The sequence below is a fragment of the Theobroma cacao genome, chromosome 6, assembly GCF_053813885.1.
Source record: "Theobroma cacao isolate CCN51 chromosome 6, ASM5381388v1, whole genome shotgun sequence".
NCBI classification, from domain to species: Eukaryota; Viridiplantae; Streptophyta; class Magnoliopsida; order Malvales; family Malvaceae; genus Theobroma; species Theobroma cacao.
The window spans coordinates 8,649,834-8,674,653 of NC_142644.1; the positions used below are offsets into that span (position 1 = coordinate 8,649,834).

General features: G+C 32.4%; 1 protein-coding gene across 3 annotated transcripts; it reads right to left on the reverse strand.

The window, feature by feature from the left end:
* Positions 1–11,313: 11,313 nt before the first annotated feature.
* LOC18595634 (leucine-rich repeat receptor protein kinase HPCA1-like) lies at positions 11,314–21,127 on the reverse strand. Of its 3 annotated transcripts, XM_018123308.2 has the most exons (19): positions 20,752–21,126; positions 20,060–20,180; positions 19,891–19,962; positions 19,499–19,573; positions 19,333–19,404; positions 18,924–19,085; positions 18,753–18,827; positions 18,297–18,368; positions 18,115–18,186; positions 17,940–18,008; positions 17,652–17,726; positions 17,345–17,416; positions 17,074–17,211; positions 16,411–16,895; positions 16,164–16,319; positions 15,936–16,072; positions 13,187–13,406; positions 12,564–12,799; positions 11,314–12,002 (listed from the first exon to the last, which is right to left on the reverse strand). In XM_018123308.2, the coding sequence occupies exons 1-19, from the start codon at positions 20,831–20,833 to the stop codon at positions 11,529–11,531; spliced, it is 2,865 nt and encodes a 954-aa protein (XP_017978797.2). In that variant the 5' UTR covers positions 20,834–21,126; the 3' UTR covers positions 11,314–11,528. The 3 variants fall into 3 exon arrangements, with proteins under 3 accessions (XP_017978797.2, XP_088663546.1, XP_088663547.1); XM_088807420.1 differs by having other exon boundaries at positions 18,753–19,085; positions 20,752–21,127; XM_088807421.1 differs by lacking the exon at positions 20,060–20,180 and having other exon boundaries at positions 20,752–21,125.
* Between the last annotated feature and the right edge of the window lie 3,693 nt (positions 21,128–24,820).

Sequence of the window (24,820 nt, forward strand, 5' to 3'; positions counted from 1 at the left end):
TGGAATAAACACAAAACATTTCATGCCAAGAATACTTCTAACAACAAAAAATCACATATGGTCCTTTGTCTTTACTAGGAAACAGTTTCTAATAAAGTTATCTTATGGAATGACTATCAACAAAAGCCAATGACAAACACTAGACAAAATAAGCATATACCTATCTAAGCCTGTATTTATGCATGGACAATTATATGTAGCTCTTTCGAGAGTTACATCTCGAAAAGGCTTACATATTATAGTAACAGATGACAATGCCTCACTTATCACGGAAACAAAAAATATTGTCTTCTAAGAAGTATTTCATAATTTGCTTTTAGGTTTGTCAAGAAATTTATTTCCATCTTTATGTTAATTTTTATTTTTAAATTATTTTCATTTTTCTTTGAAATATTATATACAAGCGCAATCTGGTCATTATTCTCATTTCTTCAGCGATTATCGTATACTAGCCCCCCACACCAAGCATTCCTAAAGTCATACAATTTTTATATTAATCAGGACATATGATTCTTTCCTTTTTCAATACAGCATGAAAATGCTAGATCAGTTTCTTCAATACTTATACCCTTTCCAACAAGGGACATCAGTCAAAGTGAGGATAATTCGTATATGGGAGTCCATAAACCCATCTAGGGCAAACACATTGCTAAGCCTTGATTTTTCTTGCTACTAATGCTAAGGTATATACATTTTATATATCAGAAAAACTATATATTTGTTAAAAATAGTTCAATTTATGTTTGCATCAATTCATTAGTTATAGAATGCATAATATTTCATATCATTTACTTCAAAATGAATTCTGCATGAATTTTTACTTTCAATATTCATATTCAACTTTTATTCACAAACAAATTTTAAAGTTGTTCATTTTATATCTCTTACACTTATTTTCAACACAACTTTTATTATTCACTCATCATTTACATTCTAAACATTCATCTTACTAATGAACAGAAAATGCAATGCATTTCATGATTCGGAGTGCAGATGCACCCCAATTTCAGTAGCAACTAAAAGAAGGATGTCTTTATCAAATCAAGAAATTTCAAATAAATAACAATAAAACCACTTTCAACCCTATTCTCTAGAATATCATGGGCATGTTTACCAAGAATACACTAATCTACCTAATCAATGAAAGCTTGGATCCCTGCCTAGCATGGGTATTCAATTTTGGCTCCATTAATCAACTCAATAGCCGAATCCATAACGACATAGTTTTGATAGGTAATGTGCACCTCTATAATACTCTTCTTACTTTTGATTTTATGCTACACAATTACTAATATTGTTTCCTTAAATACTTTTATTATTACAAGACTTTATTGGAGCGCTTAGATCAATGACAATTATAGAGAAAGTCTGTTTGCAGAATCAAACAAATGAAGTTAAGAAATGAGATCTTTTTCTTGAAGACCTCAGTGTGACAAAAAAAAAACTAATGTTCATTCAATTGTCCTACCGCTCAGAAGTACATTATACCTTACAATCAATGTTTTATTCATAGTGGAAACATGTTGAAAGTTGTTCTTAAAGCAGAAGTAATCAGTCCAATCATTATTTTGGCTATAACAACAATAAAAAAATACACGAGAAAGTATATAACAGTGAACATAAACTAATTCATTTATTTTAACTAATATGTAACTCAACATGACTTATTCGTGTAGACACCCTTTACCTTGTCTCCTGCTCAGCTACAAATATCTATGTAGATCTTGACACACAAGTAGAGGTAATATCTATAACTCAAATGTTTCAGCTTGCTGAAATATTGATTTTCCAAATTTTTTGTCATTCATTATAAAAAATAAATCTACAAGTTCAAAGAACGTCCATTCAATGTCCAAATTATAGACATGCAGCTACATCCCCACCAGTTTCTAGGGAAATCAAATGAAATCAAGCACACAACCATAGTTGAGATCAATAGTCCAAATCCAACCAAAGTGCAAGTAAATAAAACATACCTCACACAATTATAAACATTACTATCACGTTAAAATACACTAACAACTCAAATGCATTTTAGGAAAATAGATTCAAAATCAAAGTCACAATTGCTGATATTGATTGTACCAATAGATGGTATTATAACTCTTACGATGAGTGTGGAAGTTCGTTACAATTCTGCACTAGAAAGTATTGGTGCATGAAGCATGAAGAGAAGGAACCCTAGCCAACGTAAGTAAACCAACAAACTTTTATACTCATAATTCATATTTTATAATGAATGAGGCTGCCACTTGTGTCTATAAGGAATGCTTACGAAATTTGGTTGGCTGTGCTTTTTTTTAGATATTAGGTATTTAGATAAAGAGTTTAGGCCATTTTTTAAGGCAAGGTAGGTAATGAACATTTTCTTTGAATGCTCGTACATTTTTTTTTCCTGCTTTTTGTCTTGCTTTGCCATGGAAAATGGTCTTTTGAACTTCCCATGTGTTTCCTTCTCTCACTTTGTTTTTGCTTTGTAATAATTTCTACCATTTTATTTTTCTATTCAATATTGCTTTTTTTTACATGATAAATTACTTTGACACTTGCTTTTTGATATTTTGCTCACTTTAAGTAGACTAGCTGAATATGTGTTCTATTATTTTGTTGTTGATTACCTATGCTTTGAATCATGTTCAACATTTACATGTTTGTGATGTGACTTTTGTTCTTACCCTATTATATATAATTTTCAGTTAAAGTACATATTCTTTTCTTCTCCATAATTGTTTGTTTATTTCTTTTAGCCAACATTGAAACATTGAAATTTGATTTTACTTGAGGTCACTTAATAAAATTATCTACATAGTATGTAGCTAAATCTAATACTTAAAATTACTAAAGCACAACAGCCTAAACAACTAAGACGTAATAAACTAACATATATATAGAACCTATGAAAACTTCAACTGGTTTATCCTTTAATTCTATTCTCTCATACAATCATTTGTTTTAAACAAAACATTTTACAATTTTTGACTAACAATTTCTTAATTATCTACTGTGATAATTGATACAATTAATAAAAATCAAACATTGTGTTTCCTTTGCTACAACTATTACATATAGCTTATTTTGGAGGACAATACCAAACAGATGGATTTTGTGGCATTTGGAAGGCTAGCAAAAAAATTAATTGTTGCAAACATTGCAAAATTGGCAACATTATAAACCCTGAACTGAATGACTATACCTATCAAAGCTTTAATCAAACAACCCAATCTGTTCACTGTGGGTTTAACAACCAATGCAATCCAAATAGGAATTGCCAACTACAAACTGTTTGAGTCTGATGACTTGCAAGTCCTGGAATGCAATGCTTCAAGCTTTGTAGCTGCTTCACTATCCTTAACAACAACAGCACCAATATAAGGACTAGAAGAAGAAACCTTCTCATCACTAATCAAAAACCAAGTGGTTAGAGATAGTTTCCCAAATTTTACACCACAAAAACAAGCCATAATCAGCTAAGTAGACAATTCACAAGACCAACTTTTGTTGTAGTTTGCACCATAAAAAAAAACCCACCACCAATAGAGAAAAAGAATCACCTACCAAAAAATACAACACTAGGTTAAATAATTAAAATTTTGCATTTCTTATCTATCATAATCATTCAAAACATATTATTCTATTTTTTAATACCTAAAATGTTTATTAATTCTTTGCTTACCATTTAATATAATTCTTCCTCCTCCATAAAAGTTCATTTCTTACCTCATAAACTAATCAACAGTACAATTTCTTGCTTTTTTTATGAATACAAAGCTTCATCCAAAGTTGACAACACATCCAGAAACAAGGCCGTTGAACAATTTTCACCAACCCTTTTACATTAACAAGACTTAGACTACAAAAAGATCTATGCCCAAAAGTGCATTCTATTTTTGTTAACAGGCAGTATGATACATGGAACACTACCATGTTAACTTTTGTTATTTTATATATACATGTGTGCACGAACAAGGCATAAGATTGCTTTTGAAAAAAAACAAAAGGCATAGGATCATGGATTTAATATCCACCAAGAACATTCAATTTTTGTTCACTTGCTAAAAAAATAGAATAGATTACAAACACTGCCTTCCTTTTTATTCACAACAACAATTACGATTATGACTTTTGTATGCACAAAACTATCAGCAGAAGCACAAAACTACAATATAATATTTGTCATCTTACTTTACTTTCTTAGGCTAATTACTTATTTCAATGCATTAAATCAAAATTTTTATATGCTTATAAACATTCAGCATAAAATGGTCCATTTTCTAATCAAAATTATAACGATAAAATTCTGTAAAATTATTCTAATAAAAACTTCATTCAAAATTATTTTGGCCCTTAGCACATCGCACGAGGCACAGTCTAGTATAAATAAAAGAGAGGACCAACACTATAGCAAAAGTATTGATACATTTTTGAATAAAGTATCAACACATATTTGATAGTGTTCAAAATTTTATATGTTGAGGTAAAAGTATCGATACCTTGTCTATAAGTATTGGTACATTCAACCTAAGAGCAAAAATTTCAAAACAAAGATAAATGATCAATACCTCATATAGATGTATTGATACTTCTATGCAAGATTTGAAACGCTTGCCTTGAAAGTATTGATACCTCAGTAGAAGTATCAATACATGTAATCGTTGGGCATGAAATTCTAGCAACTAATGGCTCTATTTTGCATTAAATGCACACCAATGACTCTAAAAGGCTCTCCCACTATAAATTGAAGCTTTTTACCACATTTATGAAAAGAAAAGATTTCGGAATCAAATCAAAACAAGAGAGCAAAGCTTCAAGCACTAAAATCACTCTTTATTCTCTCTTGAGCATTTGTTGTCTCCATTTATTAAGCTTAACTTCTTTACTCCTCATTCATTGCTTATCCAATACTTGTACCTACCTAGCTTACTGCCTTAAAAACGCATCTTAACTTTTCCATTTCTCATTACTATAATAATAGTTGATTATACCTTAACCATTCAAGAGGTAGTTTTATTGGTTATATCTTAACCATATAAAAAAGGTAGAAGAGTTAAACTTTATCCCCTAAAAAGCTGTTGTAAAGGTTATGCTTGCATTTTAAGAAGATATTCATACTTAATTGATTTGAAAACTCTTTAGCAAGCTAAGGTAGAAGATGTAGGCAAGAGATCAAATCTTTATAAAACTTATTTGCAAGCTCTTCTCCTTACTCCTTATGTTTTGTTTTATCAAATCTTAATTTTTGAAAAGAAATCATGCACAAGTTAGTATCTAGAGTTTAAAACTTATTTCCTTATCTCAAAATCAAATTTGCAAAAACTTTTCATCATTTTCGATTGAACCCCTCTTAAAAATCCTTTATAGATTAAGCTTTTATTATAATAAACCATTCCAAAGAAAGGCTATTCCTTAAAGTCTCAAAATTTCTATTACCTTTTCCTCGACCATGGTATTAACTATTCCACACCTAGTGGAATAGAGTCTAAAACATTTTAGGCTAAATTGACCTTGCTTACTTTAAAAAATTACAAACCTAGACTTATAAATATTTTCTTTTTTTTCTCATTTTCCCCTTGTCTTTCTCTCTGTTCCCATTCTTGCCTCTCTCTTTCTCTCTCTAACCTTCACTTACGATTTAAGGACAACGACCTACTACTAAAAGGCAACAATAATGGCAACGGCAATGGCTTTAGGTCAAATTTCGCATTCCCTTGCTAGATTCGACTGAGGAAGCAACAAATTTGGTATCTATGCCCAGATCCCTATAGTCGGATTTGACCCTTGACAGCCATATCTAGCCAAAAGAAGTGTCGACCAGCACCTTACTAGTTTTGGCCAACGCTAGATTAACTCTCCAATATCATTGGCATTTTCTCTGATGGTCGGCACATATATGAGAAAAAGAGAGAAAAAGAAGAAAATAAGGAAAAAGAAAAATTGAATTAAAAAATTAAAAAAAAATAAAAAATTAAAAATAAATTATATTAATAATTAAAATAACAAATTATTAGATTATTAATATTTTAAATTTTTAATGAAATTAGAAATTAAAAGATTAAAAAATGAAAAATGCAAATAAAGAAAAAAAATAAGAATGAATTAAAATAAAAAATGGCTAAATACGTAAATAAGCTCCTAAACTATACCAAAAAAGTCAATTAAGCTCCTATCTTTTCATTGTGTTCAATTAAGCCTTTAAAATTTTATTTTAGATCACATAAACCCTCTCACTAACTGTTTACTAACTTTATGAAACCTTGACCTCTATAGACACGTAACTAGAAGCAGATGCAATAACACGGACTAGGGGTAATTTTGTCATTTTCCTTGGTGAGCTCCTAGAAGTGGGTTTTCTAATATTATAAAGGCCTAAGAAGGCCTAAGGGATAAATGAGTGATGCATACAATAATGAAATAAGTGAAGAAAATAGAAATAACGATAATTTCCATAGTAGGGACAAAATGATCATTTTTCATTCAAGTCGAAATATTTGAGTTTTCGTGAACTTGAGTATTTCTAGACTATTATGGACTTTGTCTTGGTGTCAAAAGAGTAAAAAGATTGAACAAAGGATAGGAGGAAGATAAAGCCACCTTGTTAAGGCCATTTTTTGTAAATTAAGTAAAACTTGGATAAACTTTAGATATAAATATCTAATTTCCAGCAACTTCTTCTTCTTCCTTCCATCTCTTCTTCCCTTCTCACATTTTCTCATCTTCCATGGAAGCTTACTTTGAAACCTCCATAAATTTTCTCATGATAACCCCAAAACTTATGTTTTTATATACCTTGTCATAGGATTTTTCATGCTCTTTAACTTCTACACTTCAAGAACCCTCAAAAGTCTTTCCTCAATACTTTCTCTCACTAGTTGGACATTTTAGAGAGAGAGAGAGAGAGATTGTCCATAATAGCTTGAGAACTCTTGAGAAATAATTCAACTACAAGTTTTACTAAGGTAAGTAATGAATTAGGATTGATTTTAGGTTGTTGATAATGGCTAGTAATTGGAGTTGTGAGTTATTTTTTTTTTTAGGTTTGTTTATTTATTTCTAGTGTTACTAAAGTAAGGAGAATAGATAGCCAGTCAAATGGTAATTGGAAGTTAGTTAGGAATAACCAGTGAAGTTTGAATTAGAAAATAGCTTTTGGAGTAATATTTATGTAAATTGAGTTGGTTGTGATATTATTGTGTGTGATAGGTTCTAATGAGGCCTCACACCTTCACTCGGTGCATTAGTCGAAGTTAGAGTCAATCCAAAAGCATTAACAAAAACAAGTGAGTGAACTTGCATTAAAATGTTCTAGGTAAATGTATATATGTTCGAATGAATCACTTGAAATATTTTAATTGATTTTTCTTCAAAATGCACATGGGAACAAGCCCTTGATGAAACCTTTTTTTTTTTTTTGTGTTGTGTTGTGAAATGTGACTGTGATGAATCCATGTACTCCTTTAATATGTTGGTATAAACATATATGTGTTGTGCATTGAAAGGTGATATTGTGTAATAAATATAGTCGTGCATGTGCGCGATGTGGGGGAGCACATGCCGGTGATGACGGGTGCTGGAGTATGGATGATGATATTGTCTGTGCACGATGTGAGGGATGCACACGATGGTATTAGCTATGCACGATGTGGGGGATGCATACGATGACTCTGACTATGTGCGGTGTGGGAGTGCACATGAGCTAGGTGAGGCGGTGGTGGTATATATGCTTATATATATTTACTATATAGAGAGGTTTTGAAATTAATATGTGATTGCATTGATTGTTGGAAACTTGATTATTGTCAAATGTGTTTAAGCTGATTTTCGTTGCAATAGGATTGGATTTATATAGCAGTGAAAATTTCTCCTAACTTCATCTAGCTAGATTCTCACTACAGTGAAAATGAATCTCGCTGTAACGAGAAAGTCTCGGGTTGGGGGAGGGTGTGCACTGGCTCTGTTTTTGCTACAACGAGAATGCATTATCGCTATAGTGAAAAACTCTCCGTTGTTTTTACTGCAATGAGAATGCATTCTCTCTGCAGCGAGAAACTCTTGGGTGGTTCAAAATTTTGGTCCAAATTTCACTGCAGTGAAAATGAATTTTCACTGCAGCAATAATGCTTTTCTGTTGCAGCAAGAAACCCTCTGTTTTGCTTATCTTGTGTGGACATTTGCTGAAATTTTCATTCTTTTCAACTTCATGGTTTATCATGGATTTTAAATGCTAAGGAGTTAAATAATCAAGAGATGAATTAAGAGGCTTTACAAGAAAGTAAACTAAATTGCATTGTTTGTAACTAAAGTCCATCATGTTTTCAAAATCTCTTTGTATCGTTGCTTGTTCCCTTCTTATGTTCACTCACTGAGTTTATACTCACTCTTTTAAACTTCATGTTTTCAGATTCAGAGGCAATTGGGACCTAGAATAAGGCATCCACTTGTATCACCTTTTGGTAGGTATCTTGGCATTCATTAGCCGTACCCTCGTCCAAGTCACTTTGCTGATCGTTAAGAGTCTGTTGCATGTGTACATATACATTTGATGTAAATCTCTAAGATTTCTGCTATAAACAATATATGTATAATTTGGATTTGATGATGCCATTATGAGATGGCAAATGTACGACCATTTTTTGGATAATACAAATGTAAATTCTTAGTTGTCATAGTATGTTATTATAGTATTTATAGTGGAAAATTACAAATTATGGCTTTAGGAATGTTTGAAGAAAGTATGAACTTGATTACATAGAAAGGCTTGCTTGGGCTTAATGGGTTGTGCCCATTGGGCCCATGCGCCCGTCATGGTCTGAAAATTGGGCTGTGACAAACTTCCATTAGTCAACTCTATAGTTGGTACTTTTATGCCACATTATCTGCCACGTGAAAAGTTGACGTGTCATTTGGGTGACATCATTTTGATGACATATGACAAATAATGTGACATTAAATATTGCTAATTAAGATTTTGATGTTTACTTATTTTCCCATCCAAATGTCCAAAAATAATTGGTTTAAGAATTTAAAACAAAAAAAAACCCTAATTACTTTATTCCTTAATCTGATAAAACAAACTTCTGTGCTTAAACAAACTAAATCATCTAAACCAAAAATTGAAGAAAAAACTTTTTTATGGAATTTGATAATAGAGGCAAATGTCAAAGTTGCAATGAAAGAACAAATATTGGAGTGGAAGGATATGAACATTAATTATTTTATAGTTTTCATTGCTTGATTAAAGCCATTCTTTGGATAGTAAAAGATTAGAACAACGCCTTTAATTGGCTAGAAGCATTTATTTGATCTAAATAAAATGATTTTGTTTGTTTAAACACAAAACATTTGCTTTATCAGATTAAGGAAAAATTAATTAGGTTTTTTTCTTAATTTTTTTGTTTTAAATGTTTAAGTCAATCATTTTTGGACATGTGACTGGGCAAAAAAGTAAACATATAAATTCCTAATTAACAACATTTAATATTACATCATTTGCCACATGGTAGTGACTCCATCAAAATGACATGTTAACCTGCCACGTGGTAGATGACATGGTATAAAAAGTGCCAACTAATAGTTGACTAACGAAAGTTAGTCAACAATTAGTAAAAGGAGCTTATTTGATATAAAATAAAAATTTAAAGGCTTAATTGAACACAATAATAAGATAGGAACTCATTTAAGTATTTAGTCATAAAAAATCATAACTGTACGAGTATGTTTGGTTAGGGGAATGGAATAGCCATTGCCCCTATTCCTATTACTTTCTTAAAACTTTGTTTACTTCATGGAAAGAAGACGAAATAGCCATTACTGACTCCCTTTTTAATAATGGCTATTTCCAAAAAAAAGGAATAAGTTAAAAATGTTAATAGATAAAAATACTCTTCATCAATTTTAAAAATTACCATGCTACATAAGATGTATTTATTCTTTTTTCCATAATTTCTTTCTCTCTACCCACCTACCTCTCTTTTCTTCTCGTTTTCTCTTTTGTCTTTCTTTCTCTTCCCATTCTTGCCTCTTTCCTCTCGCTAACCTCCACCCACTACTAAAACACGGCAATAGTGACAGTAGCAATGGCTTTAAGGTCGAATCTAGTGTTCCCTTGCCAGATTCAACTAAGGAAACAACACATCTAGCATCCATGGCCAAATCCCCATGACCGATTTGGCCCTCGACGACCATATCTGACCAAGGGAAGCATCGATCTAACACCTTAATGCTCACGACCAACACCGAATTAGTGCTCCAATGTCGTTGGTGATTTCTCAGATGGTCGACGATAGATATGAGGAAAGAAAAGAAAAACAAGAAAATAAGAATAAAAAAGGAAAAATGAATATCAAGAATAATAAAAAGAATTTAAAATAAAAAATTATATTAATAATTTAATAATAAATTATTAGATTATTAATATTTTAAATCTTTAATGAAATTAGAAATTAAAAGATTAACAAGTGAAAAATGCAAACAGAGAAAAAAAATAAGAAGAAATTTAAATAAAAAATCGTGAGAAGGGTCGTCTTCATATGGACTCAATGGTCTAAGGTCTTTATTAGTAGGAATTAGAGGTTGACCTAACTTAAGGTGATGTTTGATACTTTACAATATAATGTGATTACAAGTAATGTGATTGCAAACAATGTGATTGCAAGGAAGATAATATTGTAGTGTTTGATATATAAGTAAAGTAATGATTAAAATGTAGGGAAAATAACATTAAAGAATTTGATTTACAAGTACTTTGTTATGAATGTAATGTCAATTTTTAAAATTATCCTTATTTATTAAAATAAAAATTTAATATACTTGTATTTTTTATTATTAATTTTTATATAATATGATCTCTTAAATATATTTTTAATATCATATATTTTATTTTTATTATCGTCTTATATATTTTATTTTCATTTTTTAATATAATTTTCTATATTATATATTATATTTTAATTTTTTTTCCTTTAAAAGACTATAAATTTTATTGATAGTCACCATAACTATTAAAAATAATAAAAAGATAGCCTTGAAATCTATATAAAACAATAAATTATAATATTATAAAATATTTTTAACAAAATAACAAAGTTGAAGAACAAAAATATCTTTAATAACATTGTAAAGTACAATACAATCAAATTGTATTGATTTTGTATTACAATCACATTACATCCATCGACTGTAATGTGATCACATTGTAATTTTATATTATGATGGTTTACTACAAAACAAATACTGCAATATAATTTAATTGGATATAAAGAATGTGCTCCTATTTCCCTCGTATCAAAAACTACCTAAGTATAATAATATGCTAAAGCATTTTAGTGTCTTTGTAATCAATTCTTCTACTTACCTATTTAAATATAAAGAATTCATTATAATTACAGTTTCATCATAGTATGCAACAAACAACAAAAAGATCCGACATAAGTTGACAGTCACCAAGGCTGAAAACACAAGCAGCTGTCTCACCAAGTTCATTGCTCATAAAGCAAATAATACAAAGAAGAAAAAGAAAAGTAGCAAAATGACTCTCACTGGGGCTCTATCTTGGAGGCTGGGAAGACCCCACTATAAGCAAAAGAGTCATCACTGTATGGATGGAGAGAACCCCCCTTAGTTGCTTCCTCGTAAGTTGCTGAACCAGATGCTGATTCAGCATTGGGATTCATGCCAGCGAGCTGCATAATGTTTTCAATCTCTTTTACCACTTCACTCATTGTAGGCCTGTTAGCTCCTGATTCTTCTACACAGCTCATTGCTAGGTCCACAAACATTTCCAAGCCTTTGGGTGTTGCAGCTAAGCCAATGGATGCGTCAAGAATCTCTTGGAGATTATATAAACTTTTCGTTTTATCCATTGCCAGTCTCACTTCCCTTACAATATATTTCCCTCGCTCTATTGGTTTTCTTGCAGTTACTATCTCCAACATCAGCACTCCAAAGCTATAAACATCACTCTTCTCAGTCAACTGCTGGGTCATATAATATTCAGGATCCAAGTAACCCTACAACAGTAAGAAAAATCATTCTTAGGACAGCACATACTATAAGCATAGTAAACGCCTTATGCAATAGTCTTAACGAATCTTTAACCACTTCCCCTTCTCTTTTTCTTATGAAATTTATTAAACTCAAATCCAGTTAAGTCATAATTATAGTAATTGTTGTATTTTTCTTTTGAAATATCCCAAATCTTGCATGCATATTATAGACATTTGACATAGTGGTATGCAAGGTGACTCCACTTTGGACATAAGAGGATTAGACATTTTTTAATGTCAGCTAATTCCCCTCTCCATTCCTCATTGGCCCCTTCAGAAAAGTTAGATTCATCTAGAAATTTATTGTGTTTCACGTACTAAAACTACTATAATTACAGCAGATGCTTGAACGTATAAATGAATTACAAATTCATCATCTATAAAGGGATGGGCGGACGAGGGGGAGAGAATACCAGTTACTCTGGAAAGAAAATAAACTAAAGCATCAATTACAAAAAGGAGAGCAAGGTTCTACCATTTAAAAGGCTAAATTATTCTCTTGAGTAGGTGCATGGAATAACTCACCATTGTACCTTTAACTTGAGTGGTAACATGACCCTTTTCACTGTCACCCATAGGTTTGGAGAGACCAAAATCAGCAACTTTAGCATTTAAGCGTTCGTCTAATAAGATGTTAGTGGACTTGATGTCCCTATGAATGATGGGAGGATTTGCAAGCTCATGAAGATATGCCAGACCTCTAGCTGCACCAACAGTTATTTTAAGTCGCCTAGTCCAGTCCAGTCGGATTCCCGACTTCCCTGAATTATCAGAATGTTATTTTCCGAAGAAGCAAAATATGAGTGAAGTAAAAGATAGCTTGTTAAACAATAACATGGGAAATTAACAAGTAAAATCATTCACTAGGGATAATGATAAATGCTTTGCTGCAGTGAGCTCAAAATGTGATTCTTTGTTAGAAAGTCAAAACTAAAGAAGCAATGGAGCTATAACGTTAAGTTGTCTTCCTCCTATAGACTAGCAGCATAGTGTAGGCTTATTAAATATTTTATTTCATTTCTTGGTGCAGTTAAGGGTATTGTTTGATAAGTAATATGGTCAGGCAGTGAAGACCTATAAAATGCCATTTAATTATTGATGGAGTAACTCATTTTGGATGAATAAAGTGAGCAAACAGAGGAAAGTACCTGACAGGCTGTCACTCAGAGAGCCATTAGGAACATACTCATATATTAGCATTTGTTCACCTCGTTCAAAGCAAAATCCCAACAAACTGACAACATTTTTATGATGAACTCTTGATAGAAGCTCAATTTCTGTTTTAAATTCGAGCCCACCCTGCATAGATCGTTGCTGAGCTCGCTTTATGGCAATAAGTTCCCCTGAGGGTAGAGTTCCTCTATAAACCTATAATTAAAAACATTCAGAATTATTTGGAAAAATAATTTTAAAAATTAGCATGACCATGCTAAAGAGATCCCTGTCAGTAACAGACATAGTTAGAGACAGAACAAACTAAAACACAGATGAGTAGGAGCAAAGGTTGGAAAATAAATCCAGTCATAGTCTTGTTAATCACTGGGTCTATTCCAAAACTTTGCAAACCATGGGATATGTTAATAATAGGCACATTAATGTAGTATCATTGTATTGCATGTTTGAAATAACTATACTGCATCAACATTCATATGAACACAACATAGCACGTAAGGATGGCATAAATTATCTAATATGTACATCTAGCCTACTATGCTGAGTGGCTGCCATCTACTTGCAATAATGTTATCTACTGGTGAAAGAACAAGGGAAGAGTGTTTTATGTCAACAAAGACGTGTACCGTGATGCATAATGTGTTTAGACATGCACATGCACAAACTACAGAAAACATCTTACAAATGTCATATGTGGATCACAGTCAACTATTCCAATTGACAGTTTGAATATGTAATCAAACTCGTTTTACATATTCTTGAAGCACACGAATGTAGCTACTAATTTGATTTTTGTTATTATCTTTTTCTATACATCGAATAATTTACTGTAGGTTATTATCCTTTTTGTCCCTTTATTTTTTGTATAATAACATTGTAATCTAATTAAAAGTTCCATTCTTTAAAGTAAAAAGTTCAATGCAAACACAGTCTGCAAAGGGGGCTAGTGCTAGGGATGCCTCAAATGGAAGCACAAATAAAAAGAAAATTTTATTTCAGATATATACTTCTCCATGTTTCTTAAAATCATGCATTTAAACATGTGCCTGTTTTACCACATTGTCTGTTGCCTTAACCACCACTCGTCTGCAATAACTTACATATTTTAATGTGTGTCGCTGCAGTCAGGCATTAGTCCAAACCAGCAACAAAACATGGAATTGTTGATAATTCTATTTTATAAAATTATTTTAATCCGATTTTATTATTATATATTAGTTAAGTTATTAATTTTTTATTATAATTTAGTTATTTTTAGTTGTTTCTATAATTAGTTTATTTTTAAGTGAGTTCTTTTAATTTTATGTTTATTTCCTTTAATTTGATTATTATTTATTAGTTTTTATATTTTTGTAAGAATTAAGGGAATTGAGTTTAATTTTGAAAAGTATGATGTTAAAAGATTCAAAAATCTGCTTGCATATATTTCAATATTTTGACCATAACTTGTGTTACAGAACTTCAAATGATGCAATTCTTAAACTATTGGAAAGCTAAGAGATAGAGCTACAACTTTTAGAAGATCACTTTGCCCAATTCTGCATCGAAGATAGAAAAAATCACGTTGGAATATGACTGAGTGTATTGTTGCGGGAATGGTAATTTTAGGGCTGACAATTGATATTTGGGCCCTTCATTACACTTTTAAGCCCAATTAGAATAAGTAGGTTAACCTAGGATATTTTAGGTTAAGTTTATTAGTATAAATAGGATATTTTTATGAGATATTTGTGAGACAACTTTTGGAGACTCAAGAAGCTAAAAGTTGAGGCTGAAACTTAGAGAGTAAGGTTGTAAATATTTGTTTTGTTTTCTTCCTTAACTTTTATTTTTCTTGTTACTCGCAATGGTTGAATTTTATATAACGTTAATTGTCTTTGCAATTATAAATTGTTAATTTTCTTTTTCTAGAATTACAATTGAACTCATATGTAATCTATATTTTTAATCTCTTTCTTACTTATTTTCAATGAAATTAAATTGTTTATTCCAATTTGCTCTTAATACTTTTAATTATTTGAACACCAATTAAATTAATTTAGAAACCTAAACAAACTTGGGAAAAAGAGTTTAGTGTAAATTAAAGTTGAAATAGCATATGATCATATTAATTGATTTGCCTATAGGATAGAAATATACCTATAAGCCATATGTAGCCTGATTAGAGTCTGAACTTAATGACTCTGTTTTAATTATAATTCACATAGGAATAAAGTGTTTTGGTTAAAATAGATATTTTTATAAGATGAGTCAGGAGACTTTTGTAAATAATTGAGGACTCTAGTTTAATAATTCAATCTATTGAAATAAATCAAGAAAAAGAGGTAAAATTTAAATTAAGTGTGAAAGATATTGTAATCCTAAGCCTATTTGATTCAAATTTTACTCAAGTTATTATTACTTTGATTTTTCTTTGTTAGTTTAAATGTTGGTTAATTATTTTTAATTAATTAATTTAGTTATTTGATTTTGATTGTTTGTATTAGATTAAATTTTTCTGATTTTAATACTAAGTAAAATTTTAAGTCAATTTTTTGTGAGATCGATACTTTACTCATTTATATGCTATCTAATATATACATATACTTACATAGTAGAATTTTAACTGACAATTGTGCAAATGAGACCACCTTTATGGGGCCGAGGTGCCATATGGATGTATGTTTTGACGAACACACCTAAGCACACATGCATTAAAGAGAGAGAATGAGAGTCAAAATTAACCTTTCCATAACCCCCCGATCCAATATCATTGGCTTCTGAAAAATTGTTTGTGTATTTCTTGAGCTCTTCGAAAGAGAAGCATCTTGCTCCTTTTAACTGAGGTATGCTACCACTGCTCTTCTTAGAATCCCAGTGTGCTGTGTTTTTACAGTAGAGAATCAGTCATAAATCCCAGATATTCCATACAATCCACTTGAAAAGGCCGAGGAAATGAAATGCTCATCATACCAAAAGGATTGCTCTCTTTGGTTGCTCTTTCTGCTCTCTTCTTCTGACGGTAAGCATAAATCCCAACGAGCACTAATAGTAAAAACAGCACTGAAGCACCAGCTGTTGCTCCTATTTTGATGGCAATGCTAGATTTTTTTGAGTTGGCAGGTTCATCTGGATGAAAACAAACATGCATAGAAAAAGATGAATCTAAATAAACAGCGAAATTTACAAATTCGTTTTGCTTCTATTCTATAAGCATTACCAGAAAAGTGCTCATATTCGTCACCATCAAAAACGTAAGGTCCAAAGAGCTCTTTAGGAGGCTTGAAAGTCTGGTTGCTAAATACAGATGCAATCATAGAAATTCCAGTTCTATTGAAGCTCTTTTGGCCAGATGGAAATACAGCAAGGTCCAATAGAAGACGATATTCAAATGAAGCCCTTTTTGGATAACTTAGTGAAACAGAATCCACAGGAAGTTGATGGGACAGGAAGAACTGCCCCAAAGATTGCTCTAGTTCTTTATATCGAGTTAAATTTCCAAAGTCTGAGAATAAAAGGGCTCTGAATTTTAGTGTTCCTGTATACGGATATGCACATCCACATGAGGGACTGGAAATTTGTCCTGAACTGCATGGACAGGTCTTTGAAGGGGGGGTTAAATACGAAGGCGAGGAATTTGATGGGGGAAGTTCGCAGTAAGTGCTTGTTGTTTCTCTCGCCGTACATACTGGATTATCCACAAGTCTGCAGAAATTGGTAGAAAGAGCTTCAGTGATGTTTAAAACATTAATAATTTTAACATTAACTAGATGCATCTGCGGGCAATTTAACTTTCAACAAGTATGAGAATCCAAGCCTACTTATTCAGCAAAATAGAAAACAAAAAACATGCCCAGAAAAATGTTAAAGAATTCTGGCTTACATTATGTCAAATTTGTAGGTTCTGCCTCTGTCATTGAAACCAGTAATGGAATTGTACTGCAAATCTATGGTTTTCAGCTGGTTGCTAAAGCTTGGCCCAATCTCCAAGGTACCATTAAGTCGGTTGCCTTTTAGTACCCTGTCAACAAAATAACAGTAAAAGGGGGCAAAAATCTAACTATCATATCCAGATTGTGGCAACTATGTGACATTTTTTATTTGGATCCACGTTTCCAGTACAATTGGTGCTACATAAGGTCAAGCTTACTCACACAGTCTGCAAATTTGGAAGCTCAAAGAATGTGGCAGGAACTTGACCTTGAAGTTGTGTATGTTCCATCATTCTGCCATACAAATAAATTGATTATTCTGCCGTCTACATAAAAATACTTGTGAGAAAGAAGATATACAGACAGAAGTATTTATGATATTAAAGAATGATGGTCCTAGACTAAGTCGAATGGTAGAAAAAGGACTCAGTTCTACAGTTAAAACAGTTATGATATTTCAATGTTCAGTTTAATTTCATGTTCCTGTGTTGGTACTGAAGGAATAAGAGAGAGAGAAAGAGGAAAATACAATGTTGTTAAGGCTTGCAGGGCTGGAAACCAAGAAGGAACATCTGCTAAATCAAAACTATTATTACTCAAGTATCTGCACAATCATGTAAGAGAACAAAGATTAGTAATGACAATAAAATTGTGTACGGCCACTAAACAAGATAGCTATGATGAGCAGCATTTCACTTGGATACACACAAAAATACACAAGAACATGAATAAGAAAACAGGAGCAACCAAATTTAGTCTGAGAAGACTAAAGAATCATTATAGTATGGGTAGAGTTACTAAAGCACTTCTTACTTACAAGGTGTTCAAACTGTTCATGCCAGTAAGGTCAGGCAGAGGGCCAGTCAGTTTATTGTTGGACAAAGACCTGAAAATCAACACCAAATGCTCTTCATTAAGAGAAGATAATAGTTCCCTTCCCTCCTAGAAAAACAAGTGCAGAAGACTATCAGCCTTTTCTGTTCATAGCTTACAGATCTTGAACATTTAAAAGACTGCTGAGATTCAACGGAAGATGCCCATTTAGAGAATTGTTGTCAAAGTGTCTGTAGCCAAAACAATAAATTCATCTCTTATCATCAAAAACCCTGTAGAAATTCACTTACAGCAAAAACTTCAACAAGAGTTCACTGTAGTACTTGATCTAGATACTCACACCACTTCCAGAGTTTGCACAAGTCCAAGGGTGGAAGGAAGACTTCCAGTAAGTTCGTTGCTTTCAAATAGCCTACCAGAGAGAGAGGAAAACGAAATGTAACAAATCTACAAAAATTCATGCTGTTATTTCTTGAATTTCATTACATTAAAGCAAAGATTAGGAAGAAGGAGCTTGCAGACAAATTTGTAATTCTTTAAAATAAAAAATAAAATGAGAGAAAGAATTCAGAGTCTCTTTCTTTCAGAAGGGTGGCTTAAGATACAAAGAAGAAGCACCCTCTTATACAGGCTGTTGAAGGTTAAGAGAAAAATCATTATTTAGAGAAGAAATTCGTTATATGTATGCGCCTTTCCTGTAGTTTAGAATACAGTGTGTCTTTTTGCAAAGCACATTCCAGGTAAGTCAAGAAATATATTGCAAAACCTACTTGATAGAAAACTGAACGAAACTTACAAATGAATAAGACTCATATGTGAACTGAAAAGTTGAGCTGGAATTTGGCCAGAGAGTTTATTCTTCCCGAAATGGCTGTGGATGATGGAGAACGTCATTACTATGAGGAGAATATAACCATTGCAAGAAAAGCATCTAAATAAACGTAAACTACAAAGAAATTCGGCATACAAGTGTTTGGTATGAATCAACATGTCAAGCCCTGGTGCAGATCCATTTGAAACTGGAATTGGTCCTTCTAACTGGTTGTCAGCCAGATCTAACCAAACAAGATTTGATAGATGACCAATGGACGGTGGAATAGGTCCAGTGAAGCCATTAGAATTTAGGGATCTGCAGGCAATATAGGCCAGCATGAAAGAAGTACTATGATTAAAAGACGTAAAAGAATAACAAGTAGAAATAGTGAAGCCAAAACAACATACAACCCACGATCATGGAGCCTAAAACCGAAGTTTTATTGGATACTAATGTAATGCCCTTCACTTAATAGTCATACATCGCAAATCACCAGAATCCAAATGGAATTGCATGTTTGTTAGTCACTGCTGGGAATAAGCATTAAAGGTCAAATTCTTACAGGTACTTCAGCTGCGATAGAGATCCTATTGCATCGGGAATTGGACCATTGAAACCACAACCAACCAAGATTCTGCGATATTATATAAACAAAAGAGGTCTTTTAAGGGAATTGCAGAACAAATTTGCTTCCAGGTGATGCTTTGGTTGGAAATAGATCTACTTACAAGTTTGTTAGATTCTTTAAATTCCCAATCGATGCTGGGAGAGATCCTGTGAGACCTTTGTTGTAGGATAGATCCCTGAAAAAAGAAGCCACATCAGAGATGTTATAATAACTATTGTAACGATTGCCTCTAACTAAAAATTGATAAATTATTTATTGAAAGAAATTAAAGAAACGAATTCTTTTTTATTTACAGCTCTACCAGAATTAACATATCCCTTGCATTTAAAGAGCAAACCTTTAGATACCTGAACATTGAAGTGCTGCAATACTCAAAAGCTAACATTTACATGCTGAAAAGAAAAAAAAATGTCTAGAAGGATGGTTCAGACAAACTAGCTGCAAAATGACCTCCATGAAGAACAGAGGGAGACAGTGGGCAAAAGGACCTACACTTGCTGTAATTCAGATAAGGTCGAAATGTCTCCTGACAGCCGTCCTACTAAGTTCATGCTTGGCAATATTCTGAAATAGATAATTGTTAGATAAGATCCCAAAGCTGGAAGAACCAAACTAAGCAATCTTTCATGCACATTAAAACGTAGAAGCACCAACAACTTACATTGAGGTCACACGTGAATCAGTGCAACTAATTCCAACCCAGCCATCACCACAAGGGTCCCCACCCACCCAACTGGGAGGTACATTTTCCCACTCAGCCGCGAGAGATTTTAGAGCAGTAGCTGCAGAAGAATTGGACAAAAGTTTCCCTTGATCAGAAATCAAAGCTGAATTCTAAGGTAGCATTTCCGTAGCATTTAAAATAAATTGTCATGAAAGGAATACAAATAGATTTAGCCCTTTAATTTGACCGAGGTATAGGCACCTTCTGATAATGGATTTCTTTAAAAGGTTGACCCCAGACCAAATAACTAATAGCTACAAGCATTATAGAGTCAAGACGATGAGACCATCCTGATAAAATTAGCAGAATTCCTCTTTCCCAAAAGACTTGACTAGCGTTCAGTATTCAGTTCTGAGTGGGCAAGTTCACTTTTGCGAACACAGGAAGAATAATATTGGTATTTAGAAAAATAAAGGTAGATCACATATTCTCATCAGCTCAACTTAACTACTAATATACATGTTGCATGTGAGGATGTGCAATCTTCAAGCACATATCATCTTTGCAATAAGTTAAGAAACTTAGATAGAACTTTTATAAGCAACCATATCCTCTCCAAAGTAAAGCTAAAGAATAACAAAATTATAATAAAACAAAACAAGAAAAGTAATGATTAGAGGCAAACTTACAATCACCAGCATCAGTGGTAGCTGCTATGATATAGATTTGAAGAAAAACAACTAGCAAAAGTGACCAAATGGCTGAACCCATGAGTGAGATAAACCAAAGGTTTCAGATTCTGGAGTTGAAGACCTCACAAGTATTTCTGTTGTGTTTCTAAGTTTGCATAAAACAGAGTACCCATTTGACATCAACCAGTAACCAACACGAAAGAAAGCATCAAACTTAGAGTTGCAGCTGCAAATTCCTTATGTTCAAATGAGAAATCAATCTATTCCTGATATACCAGGAAAGTACGAAATCCTGGACTTTGATGGATCTACAAACTTGCAATTTGCCCAAATAACATAGAATAAAAATGACCAACCAAACTGTTTGGCATTTTGTCCCTTTATTTCACTCAAAAGAGGCAGACGACTTTAAGTCAACAATCTTAATTTTGGATGAGATCAATGAAATGTTTACAACCACAGATGAGTTACCGTGATAAATTACTGGAAGCCCCCGACTAGTTTCTCTGGTATATAAACAAAGGGCAAAGGCATTACATAAATATCGCAAACTGTGACAGATTTTGCAAGTTGGATTTTGCATTAATTTCAATTCTGGAGGTAATTAGGGTCTGTTTGTGCAGTCATATTCGTCTCCAGGAAGTCCTTTTCAAAGAAACATTCAAACCAAGAAAACAGCGTTGACATAGTAGCCATGCAATACTCGGGCAGCCTGGTCCTGTTCACTATCATATTCAACGTCCTTAACCCATGTGATAATCTTCTTCGAAATTTTGGAGAGCTTAAAAATGAAATTTGGCTGCTTTGCTTCCAATTCAGGGGGATATTTTGGGAATGCAAGCGAAACGGACGTGTGCTAGGCTGCTTTTGTTGATCTAAAAGGATAATTCAAGGGAAAATTAGGCACCCATCCGCTGTGTTCCCCCAATTTAAACACAATCTTCTGAATGGATGAGATCAAAATTCCAGTTGAAACGGTTTGATCGGACATTTTAAAAAACATCAGCCAATCATAAATTCATAATTCCATTTTGTTCTTGTTGTCATGTTCTTATGTTCACAAACCAGCAACTCTCCATTTTGTAGCAAATGCCTTCGATTGTCACGACCGTCAAACCTCAGAGCTTTCAAGGTTCAAGGCTCCAACGTCCCTCACGAGCCGCTGCTGGTCCCTCCCACTTACCAATTCATTTCGTTTTTACGAGAGAATCGACACTAGAACCGAAGGGATGCCATTAGTAATCTATAAAAAGCATAAATTCAATTCTTATGAAAATATATTTTTATGTTACAGTAACTTGTTATGCTGACCTTACTACATTATTTTTGTTTTTGCAGTTATAGTATGGTCTGTAATTAATTTTATTATATTTCTCATATAAAAAATACAATATAATAATAATTACAGAACATATCACTCATGTTATAAGCAGTTTTATACTTTATAAAAATTTTAAATTTAATCTTTATACAATAACTTTTAAAAATCAAGTCTATATATCTTTAAATTTATCAATATCAATTCAATTATTAACATCATTAAAATTTTTAAATTAAAAGTGATGATGTGATTTTGATTATGATAATGTAACATTAATTATGTTGATGTGACCCATACTTAACTTTTGAAATAAAAAATATCTATATGCAGTTTTAATGTATCACTCTTGAATGGCATGCAATCAATTGCTTTATTCTCCTCACCAACCCATATCCCCACTATGTATCAATTATTTTGTCCGTCACAGCCTTTACAACATCAAAATTAATTATTTCAATGCAAACTTTAAACTATACCAAATCAGTTGCATGACTCCTGTTTAAACTAAGTCATCCTTCATTTGACATGGTTCAACATGCTCTTGTATGCACACAAATAAGGTTTCTTTTTGAACCATGAAGAAAAATAATCAAGAGGATTTAAGCCATTATATATAATTGCACTCATAACTTCTAACAAGATACTCCATTTATGTCCCACCTCTTACATGTACCTGAATGTTGTCATAACATCATAGTGTAACTCTCCCTTCCTTGTTTTAATAAATTGTCTCAATAAACTTTGTTTGCTTTATTAGCTCTAAAATGATTATAATTTTGAAATGACAAAAATGATCAAATTTACTTGAACCTATTTGAGTGAACCTTGATTAATTCTTTAAGTTATTGGGTTCTCATGCAATTACTTTTGACATGTCTACAAGTTTGATTGACTTAATTGTATGAGTGTTAAACTTGCTTGAATAAGTGTTTTAATCTCCCTAATGTTTATAGTTGAGATATTTGATTTCTAAGATAGGTTCATAATTCAAGTAGGATCAACCTTCTCAACACCAAGTTTGACTCAAAGTTAAGAAGGCATGGAAAAAGCTCAACTGAAAGCTCATGTGATAAAGGCACTGGTTCGAGGTCGACTGCAACTTCTTCATACTCGACCTTACATGCACAAATGAAGAAAGAATGAAGTGAAGGCTCAAGTTTGGGGTAAGCTACACGTCTTGAAACTTGACCATAAAGCAGAAAGCAAGAAAAAGTGAAGAAAGCTTTGAAGATCAACTTTTGCCTTAGAGAGTTAAATACGCTACTTTGGTAATCAATCCTAGAAGAAGAAAAAAGAGCCAAAGAACATCTAAAAGCATGGAGAGTCAAATACATAATTTTCATACTCGACCCCAAAGCAAGAAAAAAAGAAATGAAGTCAGCCTCAGGGTTGAAGGTTGAATGCCACATTAAATACTTCACCCTCAAAGCACAACTTCGAAAAAGAAAAAGTCTGAAGTTGTAAAGGATCGCTTACCACATCTCCATAGTCGACCCTAAATGATCGTTAGACATAGATTTCAAAAGACAAACAAATATTTTCTTTATGGAATCAACCCCAACAACTCCAAGATTTCTCCAACTATAAAAAGGACCATTTGAAGCATTCAGAAGAGTGGAAGACGTGAGAGAAAAAAATCAAACACTTACGAACCAAGCCTTGCAAAGAAAAGAGAGAAAAACCAAGCAAAAACAAACATTCACTCTTGAGTTGAAAATTTATTTGTGCTTTCACTCCAATCCTAGTACACAGTTTTTACCCATTCTTCCTCTATTGTACTTACTCAACAAATCTACCTCTTAAAGGTATGCTTGCTACTCAAATTGTAGGAGAGAAAAGGTTATGCCTTAGCCTTCAAAAGGTAATATTGTAAGGGTTGTGCTTGCTCTCATAAAAAGCCAATGTGTGGGTTATGCTTACTCTTGTGAAAAGGCATTGTAAGGGTTGTATTTGTTGTGATAATCCCACAAGTGCATAGATTGTGAACAAATAATATAGAGTGAGCAGAGTATCGTTCCCACAAGGAGGTCATATCAACTACCAAAATTAAGGTTTTCTATATTATTTAGAAAGTTCAACTTAATTTAAATAAGGTTAACTAATCAAAATCTAAATTAAAGACTATCAATCACTTAAACTTTAACCAATAATAATTGTAATTCTAAGATTTAGATTTCATCAATTGAATTCCTATGATTAACTCATGATTGATTGATTTAACGTATCTTTTTAAAATTAATGACTTGATCACCTAAGGTGTATGATGTTCCCTTTTGAGATACAACACATGTATTTATATTAATCTTATGTCTACTTTTGTGTTCACAAGCATTAATATAAACCTATTAACTTTTATGATAATCTATGCATTTGGTCATGTAGCGACTTAGGCATGCATGAATATACGATGTTACAAAAGAGTGTTTTTATTTCTATAGAACACTTTCCCTAAGTCTAATGCCTTAATGAACCAATGACATGTTTCATCTTTAGATCCATCACGTAACACCTTCAACATGCAAATAATGATTAGTTATTCACAAGAATTAAGCCCTGAGACAATAGATAAATCTTAACAAGAATAAGTTTAAATCAATCATCTAAAAGTAATCATAGGAAAAACAAAAGACTACATCTAAACACTAGAATAAGAAATTTAGCTACTCATAGAACAAGAATCAAACACAATCTTTATCAAAATAAATCCAAAACACATCATTTTGAAAAATAACAATCTTAAAAAAA

Coding starts and splice junctions, on each gene's coding strand:
- LOC18595634 (XM_088807420.1), bottom strand. CDS start 20,833: ATGGGTTCAGCCATTTGGTCACTTTTGCTAGTTGTTTTTCTTCAAATC. Junction 17,212..17,344: donor CTTCCAAATTTGCAGACTGT/GTGAGTAAGCTT, acceptor TTTTGTTGACAG/GGTACTAAAAGGCAACCGAC. Junction 12,800..13,186: donor TCTGAGTGACAGCCTGTCAG/GTACTTTCCTCT, acceptor CTGATAATTCAG/GGAAGTCGGGAATCCGACTG.